At 38.7% G+C, this 16,590-nt stretch overlaps 1 protein-coding gene across 2 annotated transcripts; it reads left to right on the top strand.

Annotated features, from left to right (window-relative positions):
• The first annotated feature begins 42 nt into the window (after positions 1-42).
• On the top strand, positions 43-16,566 carry LOC6580090 (protein singed wings 2). 2 transcript variants are annotated; one of them, XM_044011093.1, is made up of 7 exons: positions 43-860; positions 13,119-13,319; positions 13,381-13,555; positions 13,613-13,915; positions 14,854-15,033; positions 15,099-15,682; positions 15,776-16,566. In XM_044011093.1, the coding sequence occupies exons 1-6, from the start codon at positions 784-786 to the stop codon at positions 15,645-15,647; spliced, it is 1,485 nt and encodes a 494-aa protein (XP_043867028.1). In that variant the 5' UTR covers positions 43-783; the 3' UTR covers positions 15,648-15,682; positions 15,776-16,566. The 2 variants fall into 2 exon arrangements, with proteins under 2 accessions (XP_043867028.1, XP_002005960.2); XM_002005924.4 differs by having other exon boundaries at positions 15,099-16,566.
• The last annotated feature ends 24 nt before the right edge of the window (positions 16,567-16,590 follow it).

Genomic DNA, 16,590 nt, shown 5'->3' with positions numbered 1-16,590 from the left:
TTGCTTTAGTTAAACCAGATTACATCAGAGCGATGTCCATTTGCAAGCTAAAGACATTATGCACAATCACAATTCGTTAGAAATTTAACTTTTTATAGACAAGCAGTTATTTTGGCCAAGCAAAGCCAAAAATTAAAGCAATTAGTATGCGTGTGTCGTAGTCAATAAATTTACGTATAGACGTATAGTAGTAAACAATTGTCTATGAGCAATCAGCTGATCGGAATGATGCTGCTCTCGGCTATATGTATACTGACACACACACACACACACACACACACACACAAAGACTAGCAGCTCCAGCTACTTATGATAGCAACCGTATTTTATAGCAACAATAAAAACTCTCGCTCTCTCTCGCACATTTGGCTCACACTGATGTCTCCCAACAGCTGATGGATGAGATCGCAGCGATGCCTCCAAAAAGCAAATAAAGCACAAAACACAGAAAATATGTCAGCGTTTCGCATTTGCGCCTCATTTGAACTTCAAACGCGAGAAAAGTAACACAGAGCGCGCGAGAGATACGGATGTCGCACAGTGATTAAAAAAGTAAACCGCAACTGCCCAGGCAGATTTAGAACATGTATTAAACATATGGAAACATACACTGTTATCTACTACATATATGGAAACATACACAAATCTGCTGCAATTCGCGTTGTACCCGCAGAAGTCATGTACACTCCGTTGAACATCGCGAAGTTTACACGTATTTCCGCAGAGTTCGCATCGACTACGTACCTGAGCTTGTGCCTGTGATTTCAGTGTCTTCCAGTGGCAATGAGCTATCAAAGCACATTTATTAATGAAAATTCATTTGCGTTTACTCTTCTGCTGCTCGTGGCTATTTTTGGCAGGTATTAATCCAACAAAAAATAAAATAAAAAACAAAGAAATATATCTGTTTATAGGTAAAGTGAACTCAGCGCGCTTACACGGCGTATGCGCAATGTTTGCCGCATCCGTTGTAATATGAAGAAAATCTGTGAGCCTTTTGGACTGTGGGTTTTATTAGAGCTGCATGTGTGCCCGTGTCAATATTTAACTGTTTCATAAATCAAACCGTTTTCATTCTTTGTTCTGTTTATCTACGCAAAGCAGCGCCAAATGCGGCTTATCGTGAATGCTCTTTTACACGTATTTAGCTAGAGTATCTGTAGATTAAGTTGTTGTTTACACATGAATATATAGTGTTTAAGGCAATGTAAGGGACATTCTGAGGACATTCTAATCTTTATCGATCAACACTATATATACAAACATATTTGTAGCCCAACATATTTGTTGGGCTACAAATATGTTTGTATATTAATTGCATTTTAATTCACAATTTCCATATAATTGATGATAATTATAGATAATAGATTATTTGTTCTCATCAAATTTCAATGAATTTGATTAATAAAATTTCCATTCTATTTCATTGTTACAAAATAATTTTAATTATTTCAAAGTTTTTTAATTTTAAGTGAATTTACTTAAAGATGTTAAAACTTAATAAATAACATAAATGGGACCCGACAGATATCTAGCTCACTCTGTCTCTAACCCTCTCCACCTCTCACTTTCACTCCCATTCACTCGCTCTCACTCTCACAGAGATTCTCTCACAGTCAGACTTTTTATCTTGAATTTCCTAACTATAAAATTTTAAATAATTTTTATTATTATATTATTCAGTTCTAAGAGTTACTTTATCAAACATTTTAATTACAAACAGCTCATGAAGCTCAGTCTTTATGGGTTTTTCGTTGTCTTGACAACACCAAAGTTTCATTAGTCTTACCAAACTAAGTGTGTTGGGTTATTTATGTTTCTCTCTTGAGATTTCTGCCTTCTGGCTTTCTCATATTCGCCGTAAGCAATTCGAACTATCTTGCTTCTGTGCGAGCTGGCATAATAGATAATAGATCTCTGGCTCGTGTTCATTTGATTTGAGCTACATATATGCTTAAATTATCTTAGCGTTTGGTCTATTTTAAGACTACGAAAACAAAACCTTAACATATGACAGACAGATAAATATCATTAGATATACCAACTATATTTACTTACATTCTATTTTTAAATTGATGTAGTCTGGAATTTTTTTAGTTGTATAGAGAAGCAGTAGTAGTAGAATGAATAAATACCATTAATAATATATCATTCATAGGATATCTGTCAACAGATCTCTATTCAAGATATATTCTTCACCAGCTTTTAGTTAGGGCCTAGCATATAGAGTATGTTGACCTCTGGCTAAAAAAGCCAAGTCATTTAATTGAAAACCAATTGAATGTTGTTACGCGACTGATTTCGAAGTGGATTTCATTGCGATGGGCAAATTGATAAACAAGTTTCGAGTGTCTGCGCAGTAATTTTAGGCAGGCAATCGAATTTTTTATATTTCAAATAGATCCATTTTTTTTTAGATCTTGTCCGAATCATAAAATTAATTTTAGAAATTTAAGTACGTAACTGACCTAGAACCAAATATAATTAATAATGATAATAAAAAGGCAACCATTATTTTCATTTTATATTAATGATTTTTCAATTGACCTATTAAAATTGTGACCAAATCGAATGGCATGAAGCACATTTCAATTGAAGTTGATTGTGAATTGAATTCGGTGGCGCTTCAATAGAAGAATTAAGTACATATATTGTAAATGTTTGTTTTTGTTGTTTAGATCGGCTCTAATTAGCAAATATTGAAAAAAATTCTTAATTCTATGCTAAAAAATTTGAGGTACAGATTAATTCATAGGTCCTAAGAAGGGTCGACGAATGCACAAGAATCCGAAAAATACCGAAAAAATATTACTAAATCCCACAAAAAACTTTACACGGCTCTAACTCGGCTATTTGTTGCCCGATTTCCCAATAACATATCAATTTCGATATGTACTTTTGAGTTTTTTCTACCTGCATTCAAAAATATAGGTTCCAAATTTATTTTCAATTTTTGGCCAAATAGTGATGTAACCCCATAAAGCATATTGACCAAAATCGCCAAGCCGCAAAGTTACTCAAGCCTCTAACTTTGGTACTTCATATTTTGTGGACTTTTCATCCGATTTTCAAGTTGAATGCCTTGTTCGACGCGTATTTATTCGTAGTACTAGATTGCATTAAAAAATATTTCTGGACTTATGAACTTTCGGATAAATGCACTCAAAACCGAAAAATACTGAAAAAATACTGAAAAAATACCAAAAATCATAGCACAGCTCTATCTCGGGTATTTATTGCCCGATTTCCGAACATATCATTTTTCGATATATCATTTTCGATATGTACTTTCGAGATCTTTCGAACTTCATTAAAAAATATAGGTTCCGAGTTATTGTAGTCTTTGGCCAAAATTGTAATGTAACCCCTAAATATATTGACCAAAATCGGGTCGAGTCGCAAACTTACTCTAGCCTATAACTTTGGTACTTCATATTTTTTGGCCTTTTCATCCGATAGTCAAGTGGAATGCCTTGTTCGACGCGTATTTATTCGTAGTACTAGATTGCATTAAAAAATATTCCTGGACTTATGAACTTTCGGATAAATGCACTCAAAACCGAAAAATACTGAAAAAATACTAAAAAATACCAAAAATCATAGCACAGCTCTATCTCGGATATTTATTGCCCCATTTCCGAATGATCATTTTCGATATGTACTTTCGAGATCTTTCGAACTGCATTAAAAAATATAGGTTCCGAATTATTGTAGTTGTTGAGCTATCGAGATTTTTCGAATAGCTTTAAATTATTAAACGATTGAATTTACTTAGTGATTAGTTTATTAGCGATTATTAGAGTTTACAGAGTTTATGTGATAGACGCGAGCAAGCGACTAGTCTGTCGTGCTGTCCGCTACTATGTTTGTAATAGTCAATCTAACACTGCATCTGCTCTAAACAAGAGTTAATTGCATACTAACTACAATGTACGCGAGCCGGCGGATTAAGCTGAGCCGGTGCGTGGGTGAAAGAGACAACGCAAAAGGGAGAGCGTGATCTCCGTTACAAATTCTCTTACATGATAACATATTCTATGAACTGCCGCTCTTAATTACAATGAAGCGATGATTGCTGAGCCCAACATCCTCCCCCCGTTGAAGACTTAGTCTTCAACAGAATCCTTAAGGGGCAGCAAGCACAGCTTATTTGTAGCTCTTCTTATCTCGCCAACTTCAGTTTTTAGTAGGGCTACCCGTGCAACGCCATCACTTCCAGGGATAAGTTCGATTATTCTGGCTAGTGGCCACTTAAGTGAAGGTAGATTCTCATCCTTCACAAGAACTATGTTGCCAACAGCCAAGCCAGGTTTAGAGGTTCTCCATTTCGCTCGCTGTTGTAACAAGTTGAGATATTCGTCCCGCCAACGAGTCCAGAACACCTGCTGGAGATAGCTTACGCGCTGCCAAGCATCCAAACGATTAAAATTGAGCCCGGTTAGGTTTGGCTCACTGAAAGACGAAGGAGGGCCACCGTTGAGGAAATGCGCAGGAGTCAACACGTCTATGTCTGATGGGTGCTCTGAAATCGAAACTAAAGGGCGTGAATTAACGACAGCAGCGATGTTGCAAACCAGTGTGCGAAGCTCATCGTAAGTTAGGACGGAGGACCCAACACATCGGTAAAAATGATGCTTCGCTGTCTTCACTGCAGCCTCCCACAAGCCACCAAAGTGAGGTGATCGTGGAGGGATGAAATGCCATTCGATTGAGTCTGCCAAACAGAAATCCTTCACAGCCTTCTGGTGGGTGTCTGACAGAAATAGACGCTTCAACTCCTGAAGCTGATTGCGGGCACCAAGAAAGTTTGTGGCGTTATCCGACCAGATTTGACTTGGCTTTCCTCTGGTGCATATGAAACGTTGAAGTGCATGCAAAAATGCCGCGGTAGTTAAATCCTTGACTAACTCCAACCAAATAGCCTTCGTAGCAAAACAAATAAACACACAAACGTAGCATTTCACAGGCGCCTTGTTTCGTGACTCAGGCTTGTAAAAGAAGGGTCCGCAAAAGTCGACTCCAGTCACTCCAAAGACCCGATAGCCGTCGACTCGATCCTTGGGTAGATCTGCCATTATGTGTTCAACGAGTCGGGGCCTTGCACGAAAGCAAATTACGCATCTCTGAATTACACTGGCTACAGTTTTTCTACCTCCAATTGGCCAATATTGGGAACGAACCAACGCTAGCACTGCTCGGGGACCAGCGTGCAAGTTTCGCTGATGGAAATGCATTATGATGGCTCTAGTTACTGGATGAACTTTGGGCAAAATAATTGGATGGCGACTATCGAAATTTAAAGTTGAGTTTTTGAGACGACCATCGACACGTAGCAGCCCAATCTCATCAAGGAACGGTGACAGCGAGGCTAGACTGCTGGATGACGGAACCATTCCTTTATTTCGAAGAGCATTTATGTCGTCTGAGAGATGTGTTCGTTGAATCATTCTTAACAGTATATGAGTGCCGTTCCGGATGTCTGCTAGGGTTATTCCTGGACCATGACTTTTTTTAATAAACTTTGATACGTATGCAAACGTACGCTGCAAGCGGCCGAAAGAATTCACAAACTTGCAGTCCATAGAGACATCATGGACTGCGTCCTTTAAAGAAGCACAGTTCTTCGACGCTCAATTGAAGTTCTTTCTGGAAGTGCTGAGACTGGCCACTGAGATCTGGGCTTACAGAGGAAACCTGGACCGTTGAACCAATGTAATGATGCATTTAAATCCGAGGGCAATGCACCCCGAGATAATATATCCGCGGGATTCAGTGTTGTAGGTATATAGTGCCATTCCATTGCTGATGTGAGATCTTGTATCGTGGCGATGCGATTTGAAACAAAAACGTTAAATCGTCCGGGCTCGTCATTGATCCAAGAAAGCGCAACAGTAGAGTCAGACCAACAATGAAACTCGCCTGCGAAAATGCCTAAGCGAGCCACTTCATTCATTAGACGCGCAAGCAACTCTGCCCCGCATAGTTCCAGCTTGGGAACCGTGAGCGTTTTTAGAGGCGCAACTCGAGACTTAGAGCAAAGCAACCTGCTGATGGTATGCTGACCTCTGGATACAATATAAATGCAAGCTCCGTATGCCTCGATGCTGGCATCGCAGAATCCATGGACCTCAACCTTCGATCCTGGTATTAATGATAGCCTGGGAAATGCACTACTAAGACCATTGCCAAAGTTGCTGCAAATGTCTAGCCATGCAGTGTGACATGCAGACGGGAGACTCTCATCCCAATCAAGTTTATGCCTCCAGAGTTGTTGCAAGAAGATTTTAGCTTTCGTTATTACTGGGCCGACCAGGCCGAGGGGATCATAAAACCTAGCAATAGACGAGAGAACAGAGCGCCTGGAGGGCTTAGAGGCTGAATTCAGAGCTAGATATGAGAAAAGAAGTTGATCAGATGCCGGATCCCATGCAAGGCCAAGTGTCTTTGTAATGTCGCTGCCATCGTTGAACCTAATGAGCGATTCCTTGTCGCAGTCTGTTACGCCGTCCAGTACCATGGGATGGCTTGAACACCACTTCCTCAATTTAAACTTCCCACATGCCAAGATTCCAGCTGTCTCTTGCATAACAAGTCTTGCTTCTTCGACTGAATTTCCTCCACTAATCAAATCATCAACATAGAAATCGCGAAGCAGTACGTCGGACCCGACTGGGAATGCGTTCCTTTCATCTACGGCAAGCTGATGCATGGCGCGCACAGACAAAAATGACGCTGGTTTTGTTCCATATGTTACCGTATCAAGCCTGAAAACTTCCAACTCATCATCTGGCGAATTCCTCCATAAAATGCATTGTAGATAGCTGTCCGGCTCAGGTACTTTCACGCAACGATACATTTTGCAAATATCGCCGGTGAGTGCAACTGGATAAGATCGGAAGCGCAATAATATGTCGACTAATTTTGGCTGAATGACGGGACCTGACATTAGAATGTCATTCAACGAATGCCCAGTTGTTGTAGATGCAGATCCATCAAAGACGACGCGAAGCTTGGTAGTTGTGCTATCATCCTTCAGAACGCAGTGATGAGGAAGAAAATATCTGCATAGATGGAATGAATTTAGAGGAACGCGTGACATGTGACCAAGTTCAAGATACTCTTTCAGAAATGCTGAGTATTGAGACTTTATATGCGGCAAACGACTCAATTTCTTCTCCAAATTGAGAAACCGATGTCGCGCTTGCTCATAAGAATCTCCAAGAAGCTCACAACTAAGCTTAACAGGCAGGCGTACTGTATATTGGCCACTAGCCAATCGATTGTAATGCCTCGCAAAATGCGCTTCGCAGTCTGAGTCTTCCTTGCTGAACTTTACAATGGAATCGCTGCAGCGCTCAACTTCCCAAAAGCGACGAACGAGACTGTCCAACTTGATATCAGCACAGGAGTCTGTAATCGGATCCAAAGGCGTCTTTGAAGCTATTAGCACGGAGTTGTGGTTGCGAGCCTCGCCACCTGATACAACCCAACCAAGACGAGTCTTCTGTAACAATGGAAGTCCAGGCATCAACTTGATTTGTCCCACACAGAGCAAATCATAAAACAGGCTAGCTCCGATAAGCAGATCTACTCGTTGCGGCCTATGGAAAGCTGGATCTGCCAGCACTATATTTTGCGGTATGCTCCAATTGCTCGTATTCACATTAGAACTGGGCTGCCTGCCAGTTATATTTGTAGCTACCATAGCCGTTATGCTAGTTGTATATTCAGATGCATGAGCTTGAAGAGTGAGGCAAATGCTGCTGCCATCCATGGCAACATTGGAGTCGCCTACGCCGCATACAGATGCCACCGATTTTGTTCTCTTAAGTTGCAGGAGATTCGCAAATCTGGCTGTAATGAGATGTAGTTGAGAGCCTGAATCTAAAAGTGCACGACAAGGAACAAGCTCGCCAAACCGATTCCTTGCCAGAACCACTGCGGTAGCCAGGAGCACAACATCGCTGTGCCGATCCTTGGATAAGAGAGTAGTGGCTGGTGCTGAGGGCTGAGGGATGGTCTGTACTCTTGATGTTGAAGATTGTTGATGGGGCGGAATTGCTGCCTGCGATGTGCTGGAGTGGCCGAGATGAAGAAGCGTATGATGCTTGACTCCACAGACCCGACAACTGCGCGAGCCACATTGTCGCGACTGATGACCTCCCTTGAGACAATTCAAACATAAGCCAGCCTTTCGGACCTCATTCAGGCGAAGACTAGGAGACAAGTTTGCGAATCTTGGGCATTTGTAGATTGTGTGCTCAAGATCATTACAAAAATTGCAACTGTGAGTACTGTGGCCGGTTACGAGAAATGCTGATCTACTGGTAGCAACCTTACTGCAAGAATTCATCGGCTTACTTGACGAATAGTTTGTAAGAGCAAATTTCATCGATTCCAAAGTACGGCAACGAAGCTCAAGAAATGAGGAGACTTCTTCATATCTGGGTATCTGAAGAGCCGTCTCTGAGTTGTCCAATTTCTCTTCCCATTTAGCTTGTGAGGCCTCATCAAGCTTCTGTAGCAGTATCTGAGCAATCATGGCACTGGCTATCTGCTCTGTTGTGCCCAGACTACTGAGCGCACGCATATGGACATTGAAGCTGTCAGATAGCTCACGCAGCTTGATTATGGATCCGTTTTCTACTCTTTTGAGACCTAAGATCTTTACGATGTGGGCCTGGAAGATTAAACGTCGGTTATCATATCTCTGCTTTAATAAATTTATGGCAATTGTATAATTATCATTAGAAATTTCCAAAGAGCGAACCGTATCCAACGCTGCGCCATCGAGGCAGGACCGGAGGTGCTGAAGTCTTTCCATATTGCTGATTTCTGGCCGACTTTCAATGATTGTAGAAAACATTGAGTAGAAATCAGCCCAATTAGCATATCCACCGCTGAACGTAGGTAACTTTAATGGCGGCAACGCAGGTGCAGCCTGCAATCTGGGAGCGGATGCGCGAGGAGGGTCACTTGGACGACTAAACGTGGAACTATGATGCACTTGAGCAGTACGACTTTGCACTTCGGACATTATTGTTGACTGCATGACCATTATTAAATCATCAAAGTCAGTGCGCAAATTGCTGGACATCTCAGTAAAGTCGAGCTCCTCTAGACTTTCATGGGCCTTGCTAAAGGAGTGGCTTAGCTTGTCGATATGCTCCAGTAGAACATTTAGAGTGCTGTCACTGTGATCGGCAAGAGCATCTGAATCGACCTTGGATTGTAGCTTTTTTACGCGTTCAAACACCGACTGTACCTTGAGCTTATAAAACCGCACGCGATCTTCGGGAGCAACTGCACTAGCATCTAAATTCGCCATGACGAGTACAGCAAGAGCAACACGATAGAGTTCAAAGTCGTTGGTGCGAGCGCGATTGCAAGAGTAAGTAAATGTATATATGCTATAGCGCAGACTTGGAATAAGTCGTATTTGTCGAGCAGAGTACTTGCAACTTTAATAAACTGGCAAAGAATTATATTATGGTACTCAAATAATATACACGTATGAATTGTTGCACACCGGTACGATTATTATGGACGCGCTCGTATCGCAGCCGTGGTGAAAGAGTGCAATGTCAACGAAGAATAACGGCAAGCATGTAATTACACTGTGCTTATGTAAACTTAATCACTTATAGATTGAAGCTATAGAACACGCAGTCACTAACCATAGACATAGTTCAGAAATTAGTTGATTCTTTATTAGATTGTCAATTGCAGAAGTTTTCGCATGTGTACTACTTTTACGGGCGCCAGTGTATTGCAGACCGAACGAAAGAGTGTCTGGCGAATTGGCAAAGTAACGGCACGCAACTAATCGCTATATACAATGCTTATGTTCACGGGTGTATGTATGTATGTGATGCTGTCAATATATATATGCAAATATGTAAAGAAACGAAAGAGAATCACGTCGGGGTCACCAAATGTTGAGCTATCGAGATTTTTCGAATAGCTTTAAATTATTAAACGATTGAATTTACTTAGTGATTAGTTTATTAGCGATTATTAGAGTTTACAGAGTTTATGTGATAGACGCGAGCAAGCGACTAGTCTGTCGTGCTGTCCGCTACTATGTTTGTAATAGTCAATCTAACACTGCATCTGCTCTAAACAAGAGTTAATTGCATACTAACTACAATGTACGCGAGCCGGCGGATTAAGCTGAGCCGGTGCGTGGGTGAAAGAGACAACGCAAAAGGGAGAGCGTGATCTCCGTTACAAATTCTCTTACATGATAACATATTCTATGAACTGCCGCTCTTAATTACAATGAAGCGATGATTGCTGAGCCCAACAGTAGTCTTTGGCCAAAATTGTGATGTAACCCCTAAATATATTGACCGAAGTTACTCTAGCCTCTAACTTTGGTATTTCATATTTTTTGGCCTTTTCATCCGATTTTCAAGTGGAATGCCTTGTTCGACGCGTATTTACTTGTAGTATCAGATTGCATTAAAAATATTCCTGGACTTATGAACTTTCGGATGAATGCACTCGAAACCGAAAAATACTGAAAAAATACTAAAAAAAATACCAAAAATCATAGCACAGCTCTATCTCGGGTATTTATTGCCCGATTACCGAATGATATATCATTTTCGATATGTATTGTCGAGATCTTTCGAACTGCATTAAAAAATATTTTTTGGCCCTTTCATCCGATTTTCAAGTGGAATGCCTTGTTCGACGCGTATTTATTCGTAGTACTAGATTGCATTAAAAAATATTCCTGGACTTATGAACTTTCGGATGAATGCACTCAAAACCGAAAAATACCGAAAAATACTAAAAAAATACCAAAAATCATAGCACAGCTCTATCTTGGGTATTTACTGCCCGATTTCCGAACATATCATTTTTCGATATATCATTTTCGATATGTACTTTCGAGATCTTTCGAACTATATTAAAAAATATAGGTTCCAAATTATTGTAGTCTTTGGCAAAAATTGTGATGTAACCCCTAAATATATTGACCGAAATCGGATCAAGTCGCAAAGTTACTCTAGCCTCTAACTTTGGTATTTCATATTTTTTGGCCCTTTCATCCGATTTTCAAGTGGAATGCCTTGTTCGACGCGTATTTATTCGTAGTACTAGATTGCATTAAAAAATATTCTTGGACTTATGAACTTTCGGATAAATGCACTCAAAACCGAAAAATACCGAAAAAATACTAAAAAAAATACCAAATATCATTGCACTGCTCTATCTGGGGTATTTATAGCCCGATTTCCGAACATATCATTTTCCGATATATCATTTTCGATATGTACTTTCGAGATCTTTCGAACTGCATTCAAAAATATAGGTTCCAAATTTATTTTGAATTTTTGGCCCTTAATGAATCGGCCAAAATCGGATCGAGTCGAAAAGTTGTCAAGCTCTAACTTTGGTACTTCATATTTTGTGGACTTTACATCCTATTTTCAAGTGGAATCCTTGTTCGACGCGTATCTATTCGTAGTATCATACTGCATTAAAAATATTCCTGGACTTATGAACTTTCGGATGAATGCACTCAAAACCGAAAAATACTGAAAAAATACTAGAAAAATACCAAATATCATTGCAATGCTCTATCTCGGGTATTTATTGCCATTGCCCGATTACCGAATCATTTTTGATATGTACTTTCGAGATCTTTCGAACTGATATTTTCAGTTTTCAAACGAAAAAATGTGCGAAAATTGATAAATATATTGAACTTTAATATAATTAAATTGTTATTGCAAACTGGCGCACACCTATTCAATTCTCAAGCTAGTTTTATTTTGCCTGTAACACCCATAAGAAGAACATATTAAACATTTGCGCAAATATTGAGAGCTCATGATTTTTAGCCAAGTCAACAACTACTGTAACAATTTTATTTGATTTACAATGCAAATATTTTGTCAGTTAATCAAATTTTATTCCGCTTCTTCTATTTTTTATCATTTGTATATTATTAATTTTAACACTTGCTCAGAAGTCACAGCGCTAAAAATGTTGCTAATTGCAACTAAACAATTTTCAAAGCCGGAATAAATAACAAAATATAACGCAGAAATTGTAAATACTAAACATTTGATATGGAAAATATTTTTTTTTAATGCTATAGAAAAATACAATAATTAAAAAAAATTATTATCTATAAAAAAATATTATTTAGTTTTCTGAAAATTTATTAAAGAATTTTTATTTATGAATTATATTTATGTATTTTTTGTACAACGTTATTAAAAGTATACATATTATTTTTTTCTTTACATTATATTTATTTCTTAACAATATTTATGTATTTTTTGTTTATATGTATGTATTGTTGTTTATACAACTTTCGACATTTGATGTCAATTGTGCATTGTCTATATACATATACATATATATTACATGTAGATCTCGGAATGTGCTAAGTGGCCACAGTCTGAATCAGTATCACTTCATGCTAATACATCAAGCAAATTAGAGCCCCATACTGTTGGCTCTTACATTTAGTAATCGACAAAGTATTTAAGCACACTTAGTTACATTTATGTATAGAGATATCTTTCATCATGAACTCAAAATATATATTTATATTATATAGCATATCAATATATATATATATATAAAGCACTACTTCTATCTATACGTATACCAGTATGCTTTGTATAAATATGTTCCGGCTATACCTTATATGCCTATATGCTTCTTCCTCTATTTTTGTCCATATAACATATAAATATAATTCAAATGATAAACTGAATTCGTCCATCTATTTCAATGCAATCAATGAAGCGGAATCATGTTAACGCTAATAATGTTAACACTCTGCTTAATCTAATACAAATATAGATAACGTATATTTGGGTATATAGGGTATTTCGGGTATCTGGGGTACTATATGGGTTAGGCAAACCCAATTGTTTATATTCTCACTCGACTACTGCATGCCATAAAAATAATAAAACACACTCGCTTTTTATGATTAGTGGCAAGCGAATGTATTTTGGTATGAGGTTTTGGCATATCAACAATTATCACCTGAGAGGCGCAGCCATGGCTCTATAAATAGACCCAACTGCAGACACCTGCGTAGTATAGCATATTAGCTTTAATTACCGCTTCTCTTCTGTGCGCAGGTTTTGTGGCGTCGTGGATGCTTACACTGGCAATGTCACCCCAACTAAAACAGCAGTAGCTAATATACCCGCCTTGATACCCAGCCTTAGTTGCGTTAACTGGACAACAGCGCCAGAGGCTGCGGATGGGAACTGCACGAGGCTGACGCGCAATGGACTGATCCGATGCTATGGCGGCATGAACAATGTGGGAATACTAAAGTAGGGGAATATACTAAGGAATCTATAGATCTATTTGACAACTGATTATATTTATTCACAGCTCGAGGCTAGGCAAAGTTGTGCAGGCACAACAGATGCTGTTATGCGGCTGGCCCAGGGAGTCCTTCAATCCTCTGCGAGAGCTGCAAAAGTTTTCCCAGCTGCGCTCCCTGACCATCGAGTACAGCGGCTTCACAGAGTTCAATATTGATTTTCCGGATATGTATCATCTGCAGGTGATAAAAGTCTAGGCAGCTATGAGCCTTGTGAAACTAATTTGGATTGTATTACAGGCCATAAACATTTCGTGGACGAATCTCTCGTATATTTCGACGCGCACCTTTAAGCGCATTCATGCGCTGGAAATCTTAGATCTGCGCTGGAATCAGCTCATCCAACTGGACGGACCACTGATGCTGCCGCACTCCTTCCAGCAGCTCTACCTGGCCGGCAATCCGTGGAACTGCACGCGCAACTTCAAGTGGCTGCTGCTCCAGCCAGAGAAGGGTCGCCTCGTAGTGGATCGCGAGGAGATCATCTGCGCCGATCGCAAGTACAAGGAGCGACAAATGCTGCTGGTCATGCACTACAAGGTGGTGAGTACAGATCGTAAGAGTTAGATTAATACTTTTAAAAAATGCAAATGACCATAGTTGAATTAAATATAACAGTTAAAGCTAGGATTTTATTTCGGTTATCTTCCGTTCCCTCTGAAAATGACTTTAGCCTTTATAGACTAATAGACTTAAGCTTTAGTAAGTTTACACATAACATTGAATGGAAAGTTTTAGTTATAATTTTATTGTAGTGCATATAACATATAGCAACCTTAGCAGTGCCCATCAAATTTATGATCAACCTTATAGATCAGCAATTGAGTCCATTTAGCACATAGACTGCAAATCACTTGTTAGCATTTTCTATTCGCTCCTTCAACTTTTTTTATTTGAGCATAAATCAAGCATTTTTCGAGCTTGTCTCACCAAACTTGCTATATGAGGTCTCATAGTGAATAAACAGATTACGTATACGTAATATTTAGACAGAATAAAGACATAGACGTACGTATATATAATATAAAGAATTAATCTACGTTTTCTTTATGTTACATATACGTACGGCTATATATTTTTACTGTTTAAATATTACGTAATACGTATACGTAATATTTGCACGCAAAGAATGCGAAGACTACTTGTACGTTTTCTCATTACGTATACGTATTGTTTGCGTGGGCAGATACGTAAACGTATTACGTATTATTTGAACAGACAGATTACGTAAACGTGATATTTGGAAAGACACATTACGTATACGTAATATTTGAATCCAAAGAATGTAAATTATTTGTTGTATAAATTGTTTCAGATATTCCCTCTTAATATATCAAGTTTCTTCAGCACTCTTCTCTAATCATTTAAATTATCCTCATATAAGGAATACTACAGAATATTATTTCAATAGCTGAAATCAAGGAGATGGCCAAAAGGCAAATAAGTTTGCAAAATAATAGTTAGCTCAATATAAATTTTAGGTCCTACGCAGAGAGTGTCAATCGCATCCAGATCTGCTCAACTGCACCTGCCTGATGCATCACATAATTCCCAAGTCCTACATTCCACTCTACACGGTCAACTGCTCGCATCTGCAGTTTCACAATCTGCCCGCCTATTTGCCAGAGAATACAACCACCTTGTACATCAATAATAATCTGGTAAGTGAAGCGAGGCAGGGCTCAACTCTATTCTGCAGCTTAGTAGCTCACAACGCAATTTGCAGATCAGTGATATTAATCCGCTGCGGGACAATCCCCACTATCACCACGTGGTGGACGTGCAGCTGGAGAACAATTTGATCTCAAACATCGACGTGCTGGAGGACACCTACTGGCTGCAGAACTTTCGCCTGTTCAACCTGCAGGGCAATCAGCTGCGCAAGCTGCAGGTGTACGCCATGGACAATGCGCTGAACGATAATGAGAATGCCAATCTTCTGCTGGTGAGCAAGAATCCCTGGCATTGCACCTGCAAGTTTGGCATGCGACTGCGCGAGCTCCTCACCAAGTACAAGGACATTGTGAGGGACGCCTGGAATGTCACCTGCACCTATATGCAGGGCGACGAGCTGCGGCTGGCCAAGGTCTTGACCCTCACCCGCCACGACATGTGCAACATCAGTGCCGAGGACGATACGCGCATCCATCCCATTGACTGGCTCAACTGTGTGCTGGCCAGCCTCATCATTCTAATCCTGGGCAAGCTGGCGTATGACTATTATTTCTATAGGTATCACGGCCGGGTGCCATGGATAGTGATGAAAATGCCGTAGGAAAGTTGCATAAAGTTGTTGGCTATAGGAATTGTTTATTATAGTCACTGCCAATAATCAGAACAAATCTTTAGGGGCACTTTGAGGATCCGTAATAGCAACTCAGGAATCAGGATTGAGTCAGGATATCTTCAAGTACTTCTCCTAGTCTCTAAAATTCCTTTCTAATTTCTTAAAATTTTGGCATAATATTATATACCTAAAGGAATGCAGCACAACTGTCAGATATCCTTAAAGTTGCTCCTTTGGTTTCAATATAGTCTATTTAGTCTGAGTCTCTGTTAGTATATGCTTTGCCTTAGCATATGCTTATCCTGTATTATTAGCTCAAAGTATTATTCAAATTAACATAAGATTAAACCAATGCCAAATGGCAAAAACCCTCAATATTAACTATGTACCTAATGCAAAAGTGAATATCGGAATGTGACTTAAGAAACAAACCTGATCTATGTTACGTTACTAGGTATTTTTTTCTTATTATTGAGTTAAGCTTAGAAATTTCAAATGAGAAAAACTTTTAAAATATATAATTTGTTATTGCAGATTTTAAGCATTTTTGAAGAAACTTCAGGAAATAGTTGTTTAGTAGATGGAAGGCATCGGGTATGCTGCTCTGGATTTGTTATATCAAATAGAACAAATTAAATTAATGAAATGAAAATTATATTAAAATTATATATGTATAATAAAAAATATATTAATAAATTAAAAAACTATTTTTAAATATTAATTATTTTTTATGGATTTATCAAAAGGCTCAGCTAACTAATTCAGCGTTTTATTTTTATTTTTATTTTATTTTATTTTTTTTTTTGTAATATCAAATTAAATGTATAAAAAAACATTTATTTTTTTATAAGCACATTCGTCAGAAGTGTACTGAATATAAAAATAAAAAAATAAATAAATAAATACATTAATTTTTAAATTTTATTTTCTC

Source organism: Drosophila mojavensis, unplaced genomic scaffold (genome assembly GCF_018153725.1).
Source record: "Drosophila mojavensis isolate 15081-1352.22 unplaced genomic scaffold, ASM1815372v1 contig_80, whole genome shotgun sequence".
Classification (NCBI taxonomy): Eukaryota; Metazoa; Arthropoda; class Insecta; order Diptera; family Drosophilidae; genus Drosophila; species Drosophila mojavensis.
The sequence above is the reverse complement of the archived record's forward strand: the minus strand, read 5'-3'. Positions and strand labels throughout refer to the sequence as shown.

Excerpts from the sequence above, each read along its gene's own strand:
- LOC6580090 (XM_044011093.1), top strand. The coding sequence starts at position 784 with ATGAGCTATCAAAGCACATTTATTAATGAAAATTCATTTGCGTTTACT. Across the intron at positions 861-13,118 it reads CTCGTGGCTATTTTTGGCAG|GTTTTGTGGCGTCGTGGATG; the intron begins GTATTAATCCAA and ends TTCTGTGCGCAG. Across the intron at positions 13,916-14,853 it reads TGGTCATGCACTACAAGGTG|GTCCTACGCAGAGAGTGTCA; the intron begins GTGAGTACAGAT and ends TATAAATTTTAG.